The sequence below is a fragment of the Arabidopsis lyrata genome (assembly GCF_000004255.2).
Source record: "Arabidopsis lyrata subsp. lyrata unplaced genomic scaffold ARALYscaffold_7, whole genome shotgun sequence".
Taxonomy (NCBI): Eukaryota; Viridiplantae; Streptophyta; class Magnoliopsida; order Brassicales; family Brassicaceae; genus Arabidopsis; species Arabidopsis lyrata.
In genome coordinates, this window is record NW_003302549.1 from 23,620,956 (window position 1) to 23,640,485 (window position 19,530).

Below are 19,530 nucleotides of genomic sequence, written 5' to 3' on the forward strand. Positions count from 1 at the left end.
TAGTCATTTACCATGACATATTCCCGAGCACTTATCCATCCTAGGATCAAGCATGCTCTGATACCAACTTGTGAGACCCCGTCCCGGACGTCTCGGCGTCCGGCGACCCAAGGTTACGTTCGCGCCACTTCCCGGCCGAACCTCCATATTTTTCACGATTTAACATAGAATTGCCTTTACGAGGCTTAATTCTATAATCCTTATCTCTTAACACAGCGGAAGTCTTTATACCCTTGGTCTAATTCCAACCATCCCTTGTACCGGTTTGATCATCTCTGTCCCTTAGACTTTAGATCAATCATTAACTCGGCCAAGACATGCCATTTGTTCGCTAACCATTCTAAGTCTAACGATTGCATATTCTTTGTATCCCTAATCCAACGGCCAATTCCCAAATGTCTATCTTAACTAATAAGTTAGATGCGTTTACATACCTTGGCCTACATGCGGATTTGATTCCTCTTCGATCCGTCTATTGATCCTTCTCTTAGCCCTCTCGTCGCCTTATTCCATTCGTACAACGATTCTTAACCAATCGTGTATTGATGGACCAATCTCTATCGTTACTTAGCCATACATCCAACCAACCCCACTGGTCTAAGTCCCACGAAAGAGATTGGGGATCGTACGTTTCTCTTGGTTCACGGTGGCCGAATCAAGCTCTTGGCTCATTGGTCCATCCGTCCTCCAAACGTACGCCCCTTCGGTTTCATGGTGGACGATCAAGCCCTCGACTTAACGAACCATCCATGTTTCCGATCCGGTCGTTTATCACTACGACCGCCGACGGTTTATTAACCATTTACCCGTCCGGTCCATGGTGGTCGGTAAAGCCTTCAGCTTATCGATCCATCCATGTGATCCAAACAATATCATTATCACACCCAAGGGTCCGTGGATTCATCCATCGGATTATCGTAGGCTAGCCCATGAAATCATTCGTCCATCGGCATTTGGTTTGCTCGCGGGTCCAACATCCGTTTTGTCCACCGATTCTCACCGTGGACTTTCCCGTTGGTTATCCGTCGAGTCACCATTGGTGTTACCGATTCCCAATCTGTTTCACCATTGACCATGGCGATTGATACATGAAGGCGGCCGCGATATTAGATCCTTACATGGTGAACCACATCACCTACCCATTCTCGGTGCTTACTCCCTTTACCGGTGAGATTGCATCCATGGGCGACCCTTGGGTGTGTTCGGTTGCACTTATCCCCGTGCTTCTTCGAACACCTTTCCCTTATACGCCTTCCCGATTAACTTCCCGTTAACCATATCATCTATCGGTCTATCGTTAGATCCATTGATACTTCCATATTGACAATCTTAGATTTGCCGATCCATTTCCTTTTTGTGTCCTTCCCTCGACGATATGACTTATAGAACGGACGATCCATCGACCCCATAATCGAGCTATCGATCCGAACCATCAATCAAGTCGTCGAACCCTCCAGCGGTTCTCATTGAATCCTCGATCGAGTAATCCACCATGTTCCCTCGACCAGATCTCCGATACGTATTGTCGGTCATCCCGCCGATCTATACGACCGATCAATCCGCCGATCTAAGCCTTGGTCCGTTTATTCGATCGTAAACAGATCCGTTTATACGTCAACCCGACCTGTTGACACGACGATCGATCCGCCTATCCCGGTCGGTCGATCCGTCTGTGCGACGGTCTATCCGAATCCGTCTTCTTCTCCGATCCGATCCTTCCGTCCAACGATCGGTCTGTCCGATCCGATCCGTACGACGATCGGTCTATCCGATCTGATCCGTCTGACGATCGGTCTATCCGATCCGATCCGTCCGCCGATCCGTCTCTAAGACGATCGGTCTATCCCATCCATCCCTCAATACATTCTATCGAACCGTTGGATCGGGAGGTAGCATGCGCATCAGTTCGGTCGAGGCTCCGAGAATCTATTCCGATTCCGGAGATACTCGCCGAGCCGCACCCCCTTTCCGACCAACACTTCGTAGAGTGTTTTGGGACCCCTTTTGGGTTGTGATGGTGATTGTGAAGTGTGTGAGGATGATTGTGAGGCCCTTGGACGTCCTCCCTTATATAGGGGCCGAATGGGTGTGTTTCCGAAACATCACATCCATTCGTTGCACCCTTTCGAAAGGTTGCGTCTTTCCGATCGTAACCGTTTGGCCTTATCCACCCTTTGGCCAACGGTAACCGTTCGTCGGTAACCGCTCGACCTTACACCTCTTCATCCCGAGCTACCACAGTCCACCAGCTCGAGTGTCAGCTGACCGGACCACCCAGCTAGGTTAGTACTCGATCAGTTCACCGAGCTCGGTTGAGCTGTCGGTCAGCTCACCTAGCTGAGCTAGCTAGTCATGCAGCTGGTTTAGCTCACCTAGCTGAGCTAGCTAGTTCATCCAGCTTGTCCAGCTCACCTAGCTGGTTTAGCTCGAACGTTCTTTCGCGTTCTTTCCGGCTAAGTCTTTTGGTCCGTTTTCTTGGCCTTGACTACGCCATTCCCAATATTTCCGTGATCATTTCTCCATGATCACTAGATTATCCCGATGTCGTCTATATCATCTACCATTTTCATGACTTAAACGTTTCATTCCTTCCTTGGGTTAACTTATTCATTGGTCTTTCTCGACCATGATCTAGTTTTTCCTAAAACAAACCGGCCCCCTTTAGGATCGCGGGACGCGGGTGTTACAATGGCTTTTGGAAATCTTCGGATCCAACTATGGGTATAGGATGGTGGTGTTTTCAAGAAAATGATCAAACGATACTACTTGGTGCAAAGTGCCTCCGGAGATCCCCCTCCCCACTTCACTCGGAGATGGAAGCGTTAATTTGGGCCATGAAGAATGTCTTTTCAAGAAGGATTGATTGTCAGGCGTTTGAAACAGATTGTTCAGAGTTAGTCTCGATGGTACAATCACCTGAAGAATGGCCCGCTTTCTCTAATCTGCTAGATGCTTTTGGACTGCTCCGTGACTCTTTCCCCTTATTATCGCTTTCTCTTATACCTCGTTTATGTAATGTTAAGGCGGACTGCTTAGCCCGTTCTTCTAGACTTTTATTTTCCGAAGTTACTTTTGTAAACACTACTCCTCCTAATTGGACAACCAATCAAGGAGTTTTTTAATAATTAATGTGTGGTTGACAAAAAAAAAAATATGAAATATTTTTCTTATCAACATGCACGTAAATTAAATCTAATACGAATAGAATTGGTAACCAATCGGAAAAAAAGAGTTTATGCTAGAATCATTAATATTTCTGAATTAAGAATTATGGGCTAAACAAGCTATTTAAGAAGATATTTGACTAGTAAAATACAGAGTGATATATGTGATCAACAAACCGCATAGTTTCTCTCTTTGAGAAACATTGATTCACAAATTAGAGAACAAATAATTAAAATCAAGAACAACAATATAGACATCAATCAACACATATATATCCCACATAATTTTCAATAAAGAATAAAAGAATCATCTTCCTATTCTTGAGGCATCAAAAAACCCCAAACAAATTAGGAAATCATAATCCAACATCCCAATATACAAACACTAATTACATATTTAAATCACTAATATACAATGATTAATCACTTCATTCTATAGGTACTCTTATTTTCTCTCTTTTTCTTCTCTTTTTTCCTGTATGAGTTACTAGTATTCTTACCGTCATGGTAATGATTATGATGATCATCAACATTTTTACTCTTAGTATTACCTTCATTTTTACCCTTCTTCAAATCCAACGCCTTGTTCTTTTGGTGATAGCGCTGATAATTTGGCCCCGACGAAGCATCCGAAGCCATTGAATCATCACTATCTTTGTTCCTCTCTTCTTCGTGTTCGACTTTACTCGAATAATTATAAATGTTATACCCTTCATAGTAGTCCTCATCCACGACCTCATCTTCATCTACTTTAATTGGCGACGAAATATAAGTCGTCCAACCGGATTCACTACTGCTGCATTCTTCCTTATCCATCAAGAACTCAAGAACCCTAATCTTGATGAGAGAGAGAAAGAGAGAGGTTTGTTTCTTAGAGGTGTAGCTGTGCATTTGCTAGGAATAAGGCTCGTATGTTTATATGTATGTGCATGTGGTAGGAATAATGCTGCTGTTATGTTCTAATTATTTTATTGAGTTAAGGACAGCTTATGTTCTAACGTTTAAAGCTATGTCCGACATGATTCGAAAAAGAATAATTGTTCTTTTATGTGAATGGTTTGTTTCTTTCTAATTGTTTATGTGTTGTCTTCGCTTAATGGCTCGCTTAATTAGGTTCACCAATACTACGGTAGTTGAGAAAACTATTTTTTAAAAATTGATGTTTATATCCTTCATAGCACCCCTTTGAAAAAATAACATTAATTAGGTTATATTACTAACAAATTAGATTTAATGGGTGTGATTAAAGAGAGTGAAGCCATTTTAGTTTTACATTATATCATGAGGAATGTATCTTTACACTTAGAATTCTCTGTATACGAAACCAAACACGAACCTTCCTGAAGATTGGTGTTAGGTTCTGATCAAACCCATGTTCTATAACATGCATGTTAGGATAGTGCCACTTTTTATCTTCTTTCTGAACTAACGTCATCATTTACTATTTTCTATAATAAATATAGAGATATATCATAGATATGAACAATATATGCTCAAAAAATAAAAAAAAAATAATTATGTTTTGTTTTTTAAATTATCACCAACCCCCAAAACTTCAAACATTCCACAAATTTTAGGTTTCCAAAAGATTTTTAAACGGTAAAGAAATGGTAAATGCCCATTGTAATTCCAAATTCTAAACATTTACAAATCTTTTTAAGACTTTTAAGAATCTTTTGTAAACTTTTAAGAACTATTTCCTCGACGTAAAGTATTTTAGAACATTTCATAAACTTCAAAAAACTAAAACAATGAACATTTAATAGAAGACTCTTTTAATTTTGAAAGTTTGTGGTATTTATGAATTACATACTCTTCTCTTTGTTTTCCATATTTAAGAGTATTTCACTTTTCCTTTATAATAAGATATTATAAATCAAATTTACATACGTACGTATCACCAAGTGATCTATCTTTTCACATAAAGTATGAAGCTACTCCAAATCATACTGACTAAATTTGCGTTCGCTGAAATATTATTCGTTTTTTTTTCTTTTTTAGAAACCGCTAAAACATTATTGTGGCCTCAAGACTCGATCAATAACAATACAAAGACTGATTTTCCTTTTCTCAGTGACAAAAAAAGACAGTTTGTATTAGGAAATGGAGATATCCCAATATAATTATAGTGATGTACCTCTATTTCCTAATAGTTTTTTCTTTCTTTTTCTTTCCCTCGCCCAAGAAGATTCAGTTAACATTACTTAATAATATATTATAGCATCAAGATATAAATTAAGATGTTCATATGCAACGGACTTATGTACAAATAGATGTCCACATTTGTGTGCTATCTTTGTTTGCATTCGGTTGTCTCTTTCCGGGGATGATGAGTCGGTGTCTTCTTGATTCTTTGTCTTTGATCTAATTATTGGATGATTAAACGATACTTTATTTAGAACATTATTTAGAAAAATAACATCCATGGTGGCATAAACAATATGAATCAAGTAAACTATACATAGTTTAAGCAAATATCTTTTAAAAAAAAAAGTTAAAAAAAAATTATTTAGATTAAAACATGTAGTCTAGTTGTTTTGTTATTACTATTACCAATATCTCATCATATCTAGATTCAAATTCAGTAGATTGCCCATTGTATACAACTTTTTCTTTGTCTAATATTTAAGTTGTTGATGAATTAGGTAATAGCTAAGAAACATGGAAAAATGTTAGAACTCAATTCTCCATCGATGGATTGGAGCAGAGTCTTATGGGTTAGTCAAAGCATCCCTTGCTGCAGATTTATAACATGGTTGACGATACGAGATAAGCTGTCCATGGGATTGCGTATGCGCAGCTGAGGAGTAAATCAATCATGTGTTCTATGCGGTGAACGCGATAAATCTCGTGACCATCTCTTTTCGCTTGCCCCTTTCTCCTTTACAATCTGGTCAGAGGTCGTAGGTGTAGGGAGTCGCGACAAAGACATCCTCATTCGCCTCTGTTTTCAAATCTCAATCTACTCTTTTTTTATGGAGAGAAATGCTCGGATACATGGTAGCAAGTATAGCTTGGTTCCCTAGATGGTTAGACGCATAGACAGACTTATTTGAGACCGGATTAGTTCACTTGATTACACGCCTTGGCCCCGACTTCGCCATCTGCTTCAAGGCTGGTTTGCCGTAACACCATTCAAGTGAGGAGCAACGGACTATAGTTTCTTCTTCTCTTCCCTGATCTTAATTCTGGCCTAGAGTTGTAGTAGATATGTTTCTATTTATTTGGTTTTCTTAGCCCATTGAACTAAAGTCTATACATATTTTTATATCAATCAATTAAACATTTCAAAAAAAAAAAGCTAAGAAAGTCTTTATATGCGTAGGAAAAAATGAATGAGATCTAACATACTATAGAGATATACTGTATCAAATTCTTGACAAGTCTGATTTTAAACAACCTCCGCCAAACCATATGTCACACGTGGCATCTGTAGAGATATAACTTGAAACCTTCTGACTCACACGGAGTCTTTGAGCTCTGCTTGATACCTTCTATGTCACCTAGAGTCTCTCAATATTTATATTTTAAGATTTATAAACTTCACTAACTTTTCCCTCTTGCTCTGGTTTTTTTTTTTTTTTTTTTTTTTTTTTTTTTTTTTTTTTTTTTTTTGTCAATCACTGTTTTTTCTTGTTCTTTAGCATGTGTTGGTTCTATTTGGATAACATTATTGGTTATAGTCTCATAGATGCAAGATCCGGTTTAGAAATTTGAAGTAATTTTTAGCATGTATGCCTAATATTGTTATTATGATTAATCGATAACACAATGGAACAAGCACAATATATATAACTCAAAGTTTTAAAACGTTTACAAAGGCTGGAAATAACACTTTGGACTTGAAAAATACATAACGTTTTGGATAATCTCAATATTCACTTTCGTTTAAGAATGATATGATAGACCATTTGCTTCTTACACTTTTCAAAATCAATCGGATGCTTAGAAAGTTTCTTAGCAAATCGACGAAATAGCTCATCGACCACACTATGTCCAAAGTGTTCTTCTATAACTGTAGAGAGAATTGCTCGATACATAGAAGTGACGAAGTTGTTGGATAATTGCATAGCCTCCAATGGATGGCTTACTATCTCCATCATCTCAATTGTAAAGCTTTTGTTTTGTTCAATCGCTTCTTTCAATTCACTAGATTGAGGAAAATACACTGGCAAGTTGAACATTTCGATCTTTTCCTCGGTGGTTAATCCCTACAAAGGAGAAAGAACACACTTGATTACTACCAGTTTCTCATAATCCAATTACAAAGCATCAAACAAAATATATGATCTAGGCTTCAAAGACTAATTATGATTCTTGAGGCCACGAAAACCATGTTAAATTGCTTGAACTCTGGTAGCCAATGCTACTCGAACCTAGGTGACGGAAATTACTTTCCTTAATCACCAGACCAAAGTGACTTGGTTATAGTTAACACTTTCATCTTTGGACGTTTGTTCGAATTTTAAACATTGTCAAATAATGAAATAATCAACTTGTATTTGTTTTTATTTATTTATTTTTGGCAGAAGAGATCAACATGCATAACTAAAAACCAATCTTAAAATGTTTCGAGGATCGAACGATACCACTGAACCAAAATTGACTCAAAAATGTAATTCAATACATTCTATAGTAATATTAACACACACATACGCAAACAAACACAATATATTCGAGGATCTAGCATTTTAAATAAAGCTACAATAAAATGGAAAATGTATTATTTTTCCTAGTTAATGCTCCTTAATGACTAAATGTAAAATTTCCAATTTTCCTAGTTAGTGTTTCTTAATAACAAAATGTAAAACTTACAAATATCACCGGTTATTTACAAAAATCTCAAATTCTTTTTTTTCTCAAAAATCTTAACTTTTTTTTTTTTTTTTTTCAAAAATCTTAACTTTTGTTTCAATACACATATATAAAGTATAATTTGCATCCGAGAAAGAGAAGAAGACACGAAAAAAAATAAGTGAGAAAGAACAAATTTTGAAGTGCGTAGTGAAGAAACAATATGGAGCCTGGTTTCTTCCAAGTTATCGTAGCGGTAGTGTCTATCTTGGTCATCTTCATGTTAGCAGCTCTATATGTTAGGTTTTACTTAAACCGAACACAAACACATATTGTACCCACTTCTAATATTTAACTATCTTATACTATGATGTAGTTTATTCCTTCTTTGGTTTATTCTTTATTTTTTCTTGATAGTGTTCTTTGGTTTGTTTCTTTGATTTATGAATTATGTAATGATGAATTTTTAGACTAGATATATATATATATATATATATATATATATATCTTTGACATAATTTATTTTTTATGTCGATAGAAAAGTTTATTAACAAAATATTTTCCTTTTGAAAAATTAAACAAGGAACTAATAACACGTTTATTATAAAAAATTTAATCAAGTATATGAATATAAACAAATCAGCAGAATATTATTCAAGAATACATAAGTGTTGTTGGAACTTGACGAAGTGGTTGTGACCACATTTCCGTTGGATTTTCCGGTGAAAACGTTCATTAGAATGACCGGTTCTTGGGCACGATGGAATCGTTGTTGCGAGCACTACGTGGTGATGTATTAGAATGTCAAAAACGAAGTTCGATTCAATGAGAAACGGAAGTCCAAAGTAACTTGCTTGCATAGCTTGGTATTTTGACTTAAAAACAAATTGTATACTTTAGAAGTTAGAAGAGAAATCCAAACATACGTGGATTGGATTTAAGATTTGAGATTTGGGAAATAGGCTTACAACCCATTGATTATTTTATTTTCCCAAATTGATTGATTTAAATTAGTGATTAAATCAAAAATATCTACTTTAATGATTGTGTAAAATCAATTAGGATCAAAAACGTTTTTGACTTTGTTGTGAGAATCAAGTCTCTTGATTGTGTCATTAAGGTGATATATTCTCCTCTTTAATGCCATGGCCGTGGGGCTATTATGCTATAAAATCATGGTTTTTATTCTCTCATTCTGATCATCGATCAAAGCATCATAATCCCTCTCTTCTCTCTTCTTCTCTTGCTTATGTCTGGGAGTACAACACAAGGCTAGCTTTCGATTATCTTTTGATTTGAGTATTGCGAATCAAAAGGAAAAAGAGTTTTATCCTGAGAATCTAATAATTGTCATCAAACCGTCGCACTACGGGGCAAATTTTGAGTTAAGAATATAAGATCTGAATATTTCAACAGGGGCACAATCTAGTATTTGTAAACTAATTAACATAGAACAAGTAATGAAATACAACCATACCGAAAAGATTTTTGAGTTAAGGAGAGATCATCAAAGTTCTCGACTCTGTTTACTATCGTCAATCTCCGTTCCACAATCATCATTTCGGTATTGTTGTATTTCATTACTTGTTATATGTTGCTTTACAAATATTAGATTGTGCACCTGTTGAAATATTCAGGTCTTATAGTGGTCTCGTTCTGCCAATCGATCTATATTTAGAAGCATAATGAATGGAAAATTAAAACCCTAATCTAGTGATTTTAATTGGACATGATGATTTAAGACAATATTGGTCATGCATTGATCTTGGTCGGCTTAGCAGAAAAGGTAGGGTTTTCATTACCAGCCAATATAACAACAATCTTTAATTGATTCCATATCTAGTGGCTTCAACCTATGCCTCTTTCCTTGTTTCTCTTGCTTTTCAATGCATGAATTCGAAGCGTTTTGCTTATGATATAGCAAGCATAGGCCGTAGCGATCAATGAAAGCGCAAAGAGCCCCAGCATTACTCCCCACGCACAAATCTTAGAGAGAATTGGAGAGTTTAAGTTCTCTAACCCGGAGTTAACCAGGACCATCGAATCAATATCCAGACTCATGACCTCATTGATCTTGGAATCTGATCTTCCCTCTTCCACTCTTTTTTCTTCTCGAGTTTGTGTAGGTTATTTATTTATATAGTTTTACCAAAAAGTGAGAGTTTTGCACAGTCTTCAGATGCCAAGTTGCCTTCAGAGTTTTTGTCCTAAACGGGTTTATTTTTTCTTGAACAATTGAGAGATTCTTTGATCTCTTTTCTTAAATAATAGATTTTTGGGTTGATGTCGATTCTAATGTGTAACCCAATTATTATTATTATTATTATTATTATTTTTTTTAAAAAAAAACTTAAATCATTTTATTAAAAATGGGCCCAAGCCCAGATAAGCCATGGGCTTTACAAATCGAAAACATTCACAAAATGGAGAAATCGGAAACCCTAGCCGTCATCGGAACATGAGATCGGACCCTGGTTAATCACCGGAGGCAGAGACCTCGAGCAGAATACTGGCGAACACAAGATTCACGGCTTCGCGACGACGAGGTAGGATCGGGATCATTGGTGGAAGTGTTCGGTTTCCGCCGCCATCGGTTTCCGCCGCCAATCTCTCTCCGACGAGTCACCATCTCCGCTACAAATCTCCCAGAAGCTCCGTTCTCCAACTCTCCGGCTGCGCCGATGACAGATCCTCAACCTAGCAATCCGTCACACTCAGATCTATCCCTCAAACCTCCAGATCTGGCGAAATCCAAGTTCTCCGAGCACAATCCCCCTCAATCCAGTCCGGTTGAAGCAACATCACGGTGGCAGCCGGAGGACGGAGGCTCAAACATCCACCGGACAGCCACAACCCGCGAAAGGCATCTAAGATCGCTAAGGATCTACAGTTAACAACCAAACAAACAACGAAAAAACCCACCTCTTTCCCCGTCGACTTCCGCCGCTGTCGCAGCGCCGTTGTGTCGGATGAGCCGTGAGAAGAATCAGGCGGGCCACTGGCGTCCTAAAACCAAGGCCACTACCACAAATCCTCTCAGCCACCAAAAAGGAGCCGCAACAGCATCGAACCGGGAAAGAAACCACCCCACACCGTTGACGGAGAAGAAGATGCACTCACCTCTGCTTCCGATTTGCAAATCCACGACCAGCGGTGAGGACCATGCCAAACTGAACCCTAGATCTAAAAGAGAGAAGCGGCGAGAGACAGAGAGAGTTTTTTTTTTTTTTAAGAGGGGAACGATTGTCCTATTCAAATTTTCTGATCTTTTTTCGTGTAACCCAATTTCATATGAATATGTATATAAATTTTATCCTAAAAACCAGATAAATTATGTAATCAATAGAATATGTAATGTGGAGGTAAATCAAGAAAAAAAGTTAAAAAATAGTTAATAGAATATTTTTGTGATTTTTTTTATATTAGTGTAGTTAAAAAAAAAGTTTATAGTCAATTGTTAGTATCATTTTGATCTCATCTAAGATTTTGTATGTCTAGTTTCTTAAATTTAATTTTAATTTTGTTGGAACTTTGGTTATCTGAAATTTTTAATTATCGTTTTTACCAAATAAATTATAAGAATATGTAATAATGGTTTACTTATAGTCTATATAACACTAAAGAAGGCTCGCCTAAGTAAGCAGGTGTACAAATTAAATGTAAATTTTTATTGATGATATTTGAATTCAAAATAGTAATCCACATTTTTTTTTAAATATTTAGTCTAGTGATTTTTGTATTTAATCAGATTTTATTCTTATACATTACATTTTGTAATACAATTCAACTATCTATTTCATTATAAAAATTTTGATTTTAATTTTACAACTCTATCTTATCGATGATATTTGATTTCTAAATAGTAACACTCAAATTTTCTATATAAATCCACATTCGAATATGTGGATTAAATCAGATTTTATTCTTATACATTACATTTTGCAATACAATTCAACTATCTATTTCATTATAAAAAATTTGATTTTAATTTTACAACTCTTATCTTATCGATGATATTTAATTTCTAAATAGTAACACTCAATTTTTCTATATATAAATTAAAATATATAATTTTTCTATATATAAATTAAAATATATAATTTTTCTATATGTCGTAAATTATATATTCAAATATAATTTTTCTATATGCTGTAATTTGATAACTAATAATTTTACCCCATAAAATAATTGAAAATTCATTCTTATAAGCTCTTTTTTTTTTTAAGTTTTTAGTGTTTTTACTTAAGACTACATGAGTTAAAATTCTTAAAAAAAAACATAAATATAATTACTTTATATAATAAGATAGATAATAGATAGAAATAAATTATATACAATTCTTCATTTCTTATACTAATGAAACAGTATATTTATATATCCATATACTGTATTTTATCAAATTATTGTTATTTTATTATCTTATAGAATTTTTGAAAATAATTTACCGTATGTTAAAAATGCACAATCAACGAATGAATCAAAGAAATTTCTCATTGAACAAAATTAGTTAGGCCCACGATGAAATGGCCCAATAAATCATTTTGTTCCTTGAGCTCGTCTCCCAACAACAACTATGAGATTCAAGAAGCAAAGAAAATCGTTGAGCTGGTGACGAATTTGGCAATGTCAAAGTTGAAATCTTCACTTCCAGATGATTTGATATTGAGCTGCTTAGCCCGTGTATCAAGATTGTATTACCCAACTCTCTCCTTTGTCTCCAAAAGCTTCCGTTGCTTCATTGCTTCACCAGAGCTTTACCAGACCCGATCTCTCTTAGGTCAAACTGAGACTTGTCTCTATGTTTGCTTACGATACTCTCCTGACTCTAACCCTCGTTGGTTCACATTCTGCCGAAAACCAAGTGACAATCTTCTTCTTCTGGTTCCGATCCCAATCATCAACTCTCCACCTGTGGAATGGTCTAATATTGTCTCTGTTGATTCTAATCTCTACGCCATTAGCGACGAAGTTGCTGTCTCTTTCCTTGACTGTCGAACTCACACTTGGCTCGAAGCTCCAAGCTTGCGATTGACTAACACTCAAAGTAAGCTTGATGGGGAGATGTATTTACCAGGAAGCTGTGAAAATCCAGATTCTTTCAACTGTATTGAAGTTGTCAGCAAAAAGACTCAAACTTTGAAGCCCCAGCGGCTCGAAAAGCCGAGTTTAGGAGTTTTAGATCTGCAAGGAAAGGTTTACATGATCCACGAAATCGAGTCTGGTAAAAAAGGTGTGGTTTTAAACTTTAAGGATTTAACTTGGGAAGTGGTAGGATTAGGTGGGAATAATTTTTGGGCTTCTGTTGGTATGATAGAGAACATAGTCTATTCTTATAATAAACGCAGTGGGGAGTTTCTTTGGTTATACTTTGACAAGGAGGAAGAAGGTGCGAGGAAATTAAAGGGTTTAGAAGGGTTACCTAAGTTTGATAGTGGTAGTACTGTTAGATTGGTGAATTATGGTGGTAAGCTGATGGTTTTGTGGGATCAAAATGTTCCTGCAAGTGACTTTGAGGAGGAGAAGATGATTTGGTGTGCCGAGATTTCGCTTGACAAACGGAAGAATGACGAGATTTGGGGCAAGGTCGAGTGGTTTGAAGCTGTGCTTACAGTCCCTAAAGCTTATCAATTTGTTTGTGCTATTGCTGCTACTGTTTGATAAATGACTCATGAGACAGGTTATGTATGTCACCTTCTTTTTTCTTTTTATGTATTGTCACATTTGAAAGAATGTCTTCTGTTGCATTGCTTAGCGGAATGCAAATTGACATTTGTTTTCGCTTATAACTATCGGCACTCTTTTGCTTTGTAGATAATTAAGCTTTTCTTGAGACTGTCTCTTTGATGAACCCTTTGATCTCAAACTCTTTCTGATATTGTTTGATGATGGACTCTTGAGATAAGCGGGTAGGGTAACTTAGCTTTGTGACAGCGACTGTGAAAATGTATTTGAAAACAGTTTATTTTTGTTGCATTGAAGGGAGGCTACGGTTCTTTAAATTCACGAGAATCAACTAAAACAAGATGCACAGTTAGTGATTATTTGTCTATTTTACATGCTCATTTATAGTATAATGAATGACCAAGTTGCAGACAAAAACAGAGTTTTGTTGTTAAGGCAAGGCTTATGTTCATGTCTTGTAGCCAACCAACAAATTACCATGCAAACAATGTGAGGATCCTCTGTTTCATTCCCAACAAACAATTTGGAATTTGAAAGCATACTAGTGGACTTATGTAAAGAATGGTCAAGTTGCAGAAAGAAAATTGCGGGTTCATATGTAATTTCTATTCAAGTCTTACTACAAACAGAAATTTTAATAGACAAAAATCCGACTCGAGTTGTTTTGGTTGGTATAGAAGTTTACAAAATATTTTCTTCGTGACAAGTTAAACAAAGAAACAAATAACAATGTTTATCATCAACAACGAATTAATCTGAGTTTAAATAAGAAATCAGCAGAATATTAGTCAAGGATATACATAAATGGTGTCGTCCTGCTTATCAAAACCCAATTAACAAGCATAACGAAAGAAAAACAAAACACTAATCTAGCGATTTTGGTCATGCATTGATCTTGGTTGGCTTGGCAAAGAAGGTAGGGTTTTCATTACCAGCCATTATAACAACAATCTTTGGTTCCATATCTAGTGGCTTCAACCCTTGCTTCTTTCCTGATTTCTCTTGCTCTTCGATACATGAATTCGAAGCGTTTTGCTTGTGATAGCAAGCATAAGCCATAGCGATCAATGAAATCGCAAAGAGCCCCAGCATTACTCCCCACGCACAAATCTTGGAGAGAATTGGAGAGTTTAAGTTTTCTAACCCGGAAGTAACCGGGACCATTGAATCACTATCCAGACTCATTGCCTCGTCGATCTTAAATTTGATGATTTCTCTTCCACCAGATTTTGTCTTCTCAAGTTTGTGGGATTTATTTATTTATATAGTTTTAGCAAAAAGTGAGAGTTTTGCAGTCTTTAGATGCCAAGCTGCCTTCTGAGTTTTCGTCCTAAAAGGGTTTATTCTTTCTTGAACACTTAAGAGATTCTTTGATCTCTGTTGTTACCAAGCTTAGATCCTTTGTGTTTGTGGTGCCACAGTTTTCTTAAATAATCAATTTATGAGTTGATGTTGTTTAATCTATCGAGTCCTTTGTACAAGATATATAAATTACTGTGTATCCCATTTTTATATGTTTAAATTTCATCCTTAAAAACAAATAAATTATGTTATTATGTATAAGAATATGTACTAGTGAGGCAAATCAAGAAAACAAATTATTGGTGTGAATTTTTTTTTAAAATTAGTATAGTTGAAGCTAAACTTATTGAATCTCAAGTTACAAAAAATCATAAAGTTTATAGTCAATTGTAGTATCATTTTTATCACAGATTGTATGTTTAGTTTCTTAAAAAAAATTTCTAGGGTCTTTTGTTATCTGAACATTTTTTATAATCATTTTTACCAAATAAATTATAAGAATATGTAACAACGATTTAGTTATAGTCTCTATAAAATGTAAAATTATAAGAAAATTTAATTTATTTGATTTGGTTTGGTTTCTATTTGATTTCGGATTATTGGACGCACTTTGAAGTACTTCGGTACGATAACCGGAACTGACCGGATCAATTGATCGAGTATATAAAAAAAAAACCAATCGGTTACAAACAAAATTTAGATTTGTTTCGGCCACATTTTCATATGATATGTAATATTTGAAAAGCAAAAAAGAAATGATCATAAGACATTGCTATTTTATTAGAGATCTCTAAAAATGAAAAAGGATCTCAAAGAATACATCATCATGACATAACAAACAGAAGCAAAATCCAATAAAAGTAGTAATATATCAAGAAAAAAAACCAACAGTTTGAATAATCAAACCGTTGAACCTAATCTTTAGGTTTCAAAAAATGAATTATTGTTTTTATTCGTGAAAAGAAAAATAGCATAATGAATCATATGATTATTGTCTTCATTTGTTGATGCCGGTCGCATTCTTCACTGATTCGGTAGCTCCTTGTGCCTTCTCCTTAATCTGCTGGCCGGTCTATACAAATGTTTACAAGTGAAACAATTTAGTTCCATGTTATTACAAGAATTCGTATTTTAAAATCTTTTGTAAGGTCGGATTCGATTTTACGAACCTCTTGGAGAGACTCCTTGGCAGATTGAGCAGCATTGCTAGCCTTGTCCATCATGGTGCTAGCCTTCTCCTGAACACCATCAACCAAATAATAAATAAATAAAAGTTATGTATACATAATACATTACAAGAAAAAATCTCACACAAGAAACTAGAAAGCTCTTGAAATCTTTAATTAAAATTATGTTTTATAAATAGACCAAAAAACTTTGTTTTAGTTGTAGTAATTTAGGATTACCTGAGTTTGGCCTTTGGCCTGGCCGGCTTGGAAGCTTATGTTCTGGGAGTTGCTTGACATTTTCGAATAGCTTTAGTGAAAAGAAAGATAAGTTTTTGCTTTGAATAAGAGTGTGAATATGGGATTAATGAATTGAGTTAAGTTCCTCCAAAGGTTCCATAATTTATATAGCTCTCATGAAGCTTTCATTTTCTGACACGTGGCAGTAGAGTGTTGGATTATGAGGTGTTCCGGATCAAGTGGAGATTAGGATGATTAATCCGTATTTAGTCATGAGATCAGAGTTATATGGGAGTTTGACTCATTTGATTGATATTTTTAGCTTGATTGACTTGTTCTAATGATTGTGATCTCGTCTTTTGTTTTAGTACTGTGTTGATTTGATTAATTCAGCTTTATTATTACAAGGGATGCATCTTTTTAGGATTTGAGGTTTAAATCCAGTTTAAATTAGTGGAGTTCTTGCTACTTTCTAGTTAATTGAGAAGATTAGACATATTTTGCCCCAAAAAAAAAAAGAGAAGATTAGACATATATTAAATATTTTTTGTCTTCTTTAATATTTACAATAGTCCTTTTCCATAGTTGATCGGATTCTAGTTAAAAAAAGTTTTTTTTTTTTTTAATTGGGTTCAAAATGAAAAAGTTTTAAGAAATAAAAGTTATGAGTTATTGTCACCTTTAAATAGTGTTTAGAATGAGAAAAAAAAAACAGAACTACATACAGTATCAAGAAAGAAAGAAAAAAATAGAGAGTAGAATTACATTTACATGATACATTTTTTTTTTTGGTAAACCTTTTTTTCACATACTACTATAATATATACATGATACATTGATAGGGTTCTAATGGTAACACGTTAAAATAAACAAATCAATAGAGTTAGGCGGTGAAAAACTTGAAATAATAGTATTATGCTAATCTTATATTGACGTTAAATATTGAAGCATGTTGACAAGAAAAGTATATAAGCCCAAAAGCAACAAAACAAATACAATTTGGTAGATTAGTAGTTAGTGTTAAGTTAACACTGTTAACATAAGCTGGATTTAATTTTTCATAAAATTAAAGAAGAAACAACAGTCTAACCAAGTATTTCAACATTGTCACATTGATCATGATCAGTACTGACTACTGAGCTTATACAGGCACTCACTTCACAAGACCTCGCTTTTGTTAATTTCCCGTAAAATACTCTTCGATATAAGACATCTATCACCTACATGACTCCAAAAGAATCTCAAAACATCGTTATCACCAGCATAAGAGGCACTGAGGGATTTATACAGTTTCAAGTTCACCATCAACCGTCGATTATACATTACATCGAACAGAGCAGAAGCGTCAGTTACCTTCCCTGTTCTCCAATATGCATACGCCATTGTCGTGTATATAACACTATCTCCCATTAAACCCTTCTTTTCCATTGACTCAAACAACACTTTGGCGTAATCCACCTGTTCTAACTTACAAATCCTTCTAATTAATCCTCTGTATAGAGCAACATCAGGGCAAAGACCTCTTTTTTCAAACTCCTCTGGGAGTTTTGTGATTTCGTCTTGCTTGTTCTGGTTATAGAATCCATCCACAAGCCAAGAATAAGCCGAATATCCTGGAGATAAGCCTTTCTCTATCATAGAGAATAGTTCCTCCTTTGCGTTGTCCAGTTCCAACACTTTACAAAACCCGTGAATCAATGCTTTGTATGAATACATGTCAAGTTTTAGCCCCGATTCAATCATCTTCTTCTTTACCTTCACTGCAGATACCATGTCCTCGATTTTGCAATATGCGTTGATCAAAGTATTGCAGGTGATATTATCAGGTTCTATCTTTTTTACACTCATCTCAGTCAACAGCCGGTTAGCTTCTCGTATTCTTCCATCTTCACATAACTTACGTAGAATCGAGTTGTACGTCACAACTCCAGGACAAAACCCTCTTGACTCCATTACCTCTCGTAACCTCAAAGCTTCATCTATATCATTCATTCTACAATATCCATCAATCAAAGTAGTATAAGTAACATGGTTTGCCATCACAACGCCTTTGATCTTCCGAAAAAGCCTCGTCGCTTCCCTCATTCTACCTTCTCTACTAAACCCATGTATGAGTGAGTTATACGTGACAATATCTGGAGCAACCCCACTTCTCTCCATCCTATCTTGAACGGATAAAGCCTCGAAATGCATACTTTTTTTGCAGTACACAGAGATCAACGTATTATAGGTAAAAATATCAGGAAACACGCCTTTTTCTTCCATCTCACTTAACAATTTCTCGGCTTTCTCGGAATCACCGGACTTAGAACAAGCATGAACCAATACATTATACACATGAATGTTAGCCACAACACCTAACTTAACCATCTTCTTGAAAATCTTCCAAACTGTATCAGTCAATCTCTCTTTAACCAAACTATTAAGTAACACAGTACAAGCCTGCAAATGAGGCTTCAATCCACAACTCATAATCTGCTCAAACACCGCAATCGAATCGTTGATCATCCCGGATTTCGCATAAAATATCATCAACCAGCTAAAAACGTGAGATAAAACTTCTGGGTCTTCAGAAACACCACCAACTAAAGATCTCAAAACCAAAGGAGACGATAAAAGCTCTCTCTGAGACAATTTATCGAGCAGTTGGTGTGCAGTTTTGAAATGATTGTGTTTTGTGAGAATCAAAATCATTTTCCATGATGATTGTAAACTATGCTTGCAACTTGGTAACGAATCAGTCCAGCTATAGAAACTCCATGAAAGAGAAGGTCCACCATAACCAGAATACAGAGAAAGCTCGGAGATTACCTGAGTGATTATCGATGATTTCAATAACCCAGAATCAACTTTGTGTTTCAGAATATTTTTCCAGTTTCCTTTCAATACAGTTGCACAGATGCTTTGTGCAATCAAAGCTTCACGATTTGCAGACAACAAATTCACCATTGTTGTTGCTCAAATGTTGTATAACAGAGAAGAGTGACGATTAATTTAGAGAAGGCCTAAACCGGTTTGAATCTCTCCAATAGATGAACCAGACCGGGTTATTACCAATTAAACGACCGAAATCAAAACCGGAAACGAATCGATTGTTTTTCAAGAACCGGGAACGGACCAATTTTACGAGATACGTATTAAGATCGAACTGAACCGAATCAAAAATTTATCAATTCGAAAAC

General features: G+C 35.6%; 5 protein-coding genes and 1 pseudogene across 6 annotated transcripts; 1 reads left to right on the top strand and 5 right to left on the bottom strand.

The window, feature by feature from the left end:
* Window positions 1-3,268: 3,268 nt before the first annotated feature.
* On the bottom strand, window positions 3,269-4,058 carry LOC9304825. Its single transcript, XM_002870775.2, has one exon. The coding sequence runs from the start codon at window positions 4,053-4,055 to the stop codon at window positions 3,588-3,590; it is 468 nt and encodes a 155-aa protein (XP_002870821.2). The 5' UTR covers window positions 4,056-4,058; the 3' UTR covers window positions 3,269-3,587.
* A 4,484-nt stretch (window positions 4,059-8,542) lies between these two features.
* On the bottom strand, window positions 8,543-10,244 carry LOC9306894 (annotated as a pseudogene).
* A 2,147-nt stretch (window positions 10,245-12,391) lies between these two features.
* On the top strand, window positions 12,392-13,806 carry LOC9306895 (putative F-box/kelch-repeat protein At4g39600). Of its 2 annotated transcripts, XM_021020093.1 has the most exons (2): window positions 12,392-12,751; window positions 12,905-13,806. In XM_021020093.1, the coding sequence occupies exons 1-2, from the start codon at window positions 12,477-12,479 to the stop codon at window positions 13,614-13,616; spliced, it is 987 nt and encodes a 328-aa protein (XP_020875752.1). In that variant the 5' UTR covers window positions 12,392-12,476; the 3' UTR covers window positions 13,617-13,806. The 2 variants fall into 2 exon arrangements, with proteins under 2 accessions (XP_020875752.1, XP_002868753.2); XM_002868707.2 differs by having other exon boundaries at window positions 12,397-13,806.
* A 482-nt stretch (window positions 13,807-14,288) lies between these two features.
* On the bottom strand, window positions 14,289-15,170 carry LOC9304826 (protein GLUTAMINE DUMPER 7). The gene has a single exon (XM_002870779.2). It carries the CDS (start codon window positions 14,823-14,825, stop codon window positions 14,523-14,525), a length of 303 nt encoding a protein of 100 aa, XP_002870825.1. The 5' UTR covers window positions 14,826-15,170; the 3' UTR covers window positions 14,289-14,522.
* Window positions 15,171-15,698: 528 nt separating this feature from the next.
* LOC9306896 (late embryogenesis abundant protein 2) lies at window positions 15,699-16,492 on the bottom strand. Its single transcript, XM_021019232.1, has 3 exons — window positions 16,349-16,492; window positions 16,112-16,180; window positions 15,699-16,014 (listed from the first exon to the last, which is right to left on the bottom strand). Exons 1-3 carry the CDS (start codon window positions 16,406-16,408, stop codon window positions 15,940-15,942), a joined length of 204 nt encoding a protein of 67 aa, XP_020874891.1. The 5' UTR covers window positions 16,409-16,492; the 3' UTR covers window positions 15,699-15,939.
* An 811-nt stretch (window positions 16,493-17,303) lies between these two features.
* LOC9306897 (pentatricopeptide repeat-containing protein At5g38730) lies at window positions 17,304-19,319 on the bottom strand. Its single transcript, XM_021016531.1, has one exon. The coding sequence runs from the start codon at window positions 19,295-19,297 to the stop codon at window positions 17,507-17,509; it is 1,791 nt and encodes a 596-aa protein (XP_020872190.1). The 5' UTR covers window positions 19,298-19,319; the 3' UTR covers window positions 17,304-17,506.
* Window positions 19,320-19,530: the final 211 nt, after the last annotated feature.

Bases quoted from the DNA above. Each gene is read 5' to 3' on its own strand.
- LOC9304825 (XM_002870775.2), bottom strand. From the start codon at position 4,055: ATGCACAGCTACACCTCTAAGAAACAAACCTCTCTCTTTCTCTCTCTC.
- LOC9306895 (XM_002868707.2), top strand. From the start codon at position 12,477: ATGAAATGGCCCAATAAATCATTTTGTTCCTTGAGCTCGTCTCCCAAC.
- LOC9304826 (XM_002870779.2), bottom strand. From the start codon at position 14,825: ATGAGTCTGGATAGTGATTCAATGGTCCCGGTTACTTCCGGGTTAGAA.
- LOC9306896 (XM_021019232.1), bottom strand. From the start codon at position 16,408: ATGTCAAGCAACTCCCAGAACATAAGCTTCCAAGCCGGCCAGGCCAAA. The intron at 16,181-16,348 runs GTAATCCTAAAT...GATGGTGTTCAG, and splicing joins AGGCCAAAGGCCAAACTCAG to GAGAAGGCTAGCACCATGAT. The intron at 16,015-16,111 runs GTTCGTAAAATC...ACATTTGTATAG, and splicing joins CCAAGGAGTCTCTCCAAGAG to ACCGGCCAGCAGATTAAGGA.
- LOC9306897 (XM_021016531.1), bottom strand. From the start codon at position 19,297: ATGGTGAATTTGTTGTCTGCAAATCGTGAAGCTTTGATTGCACAAAGC.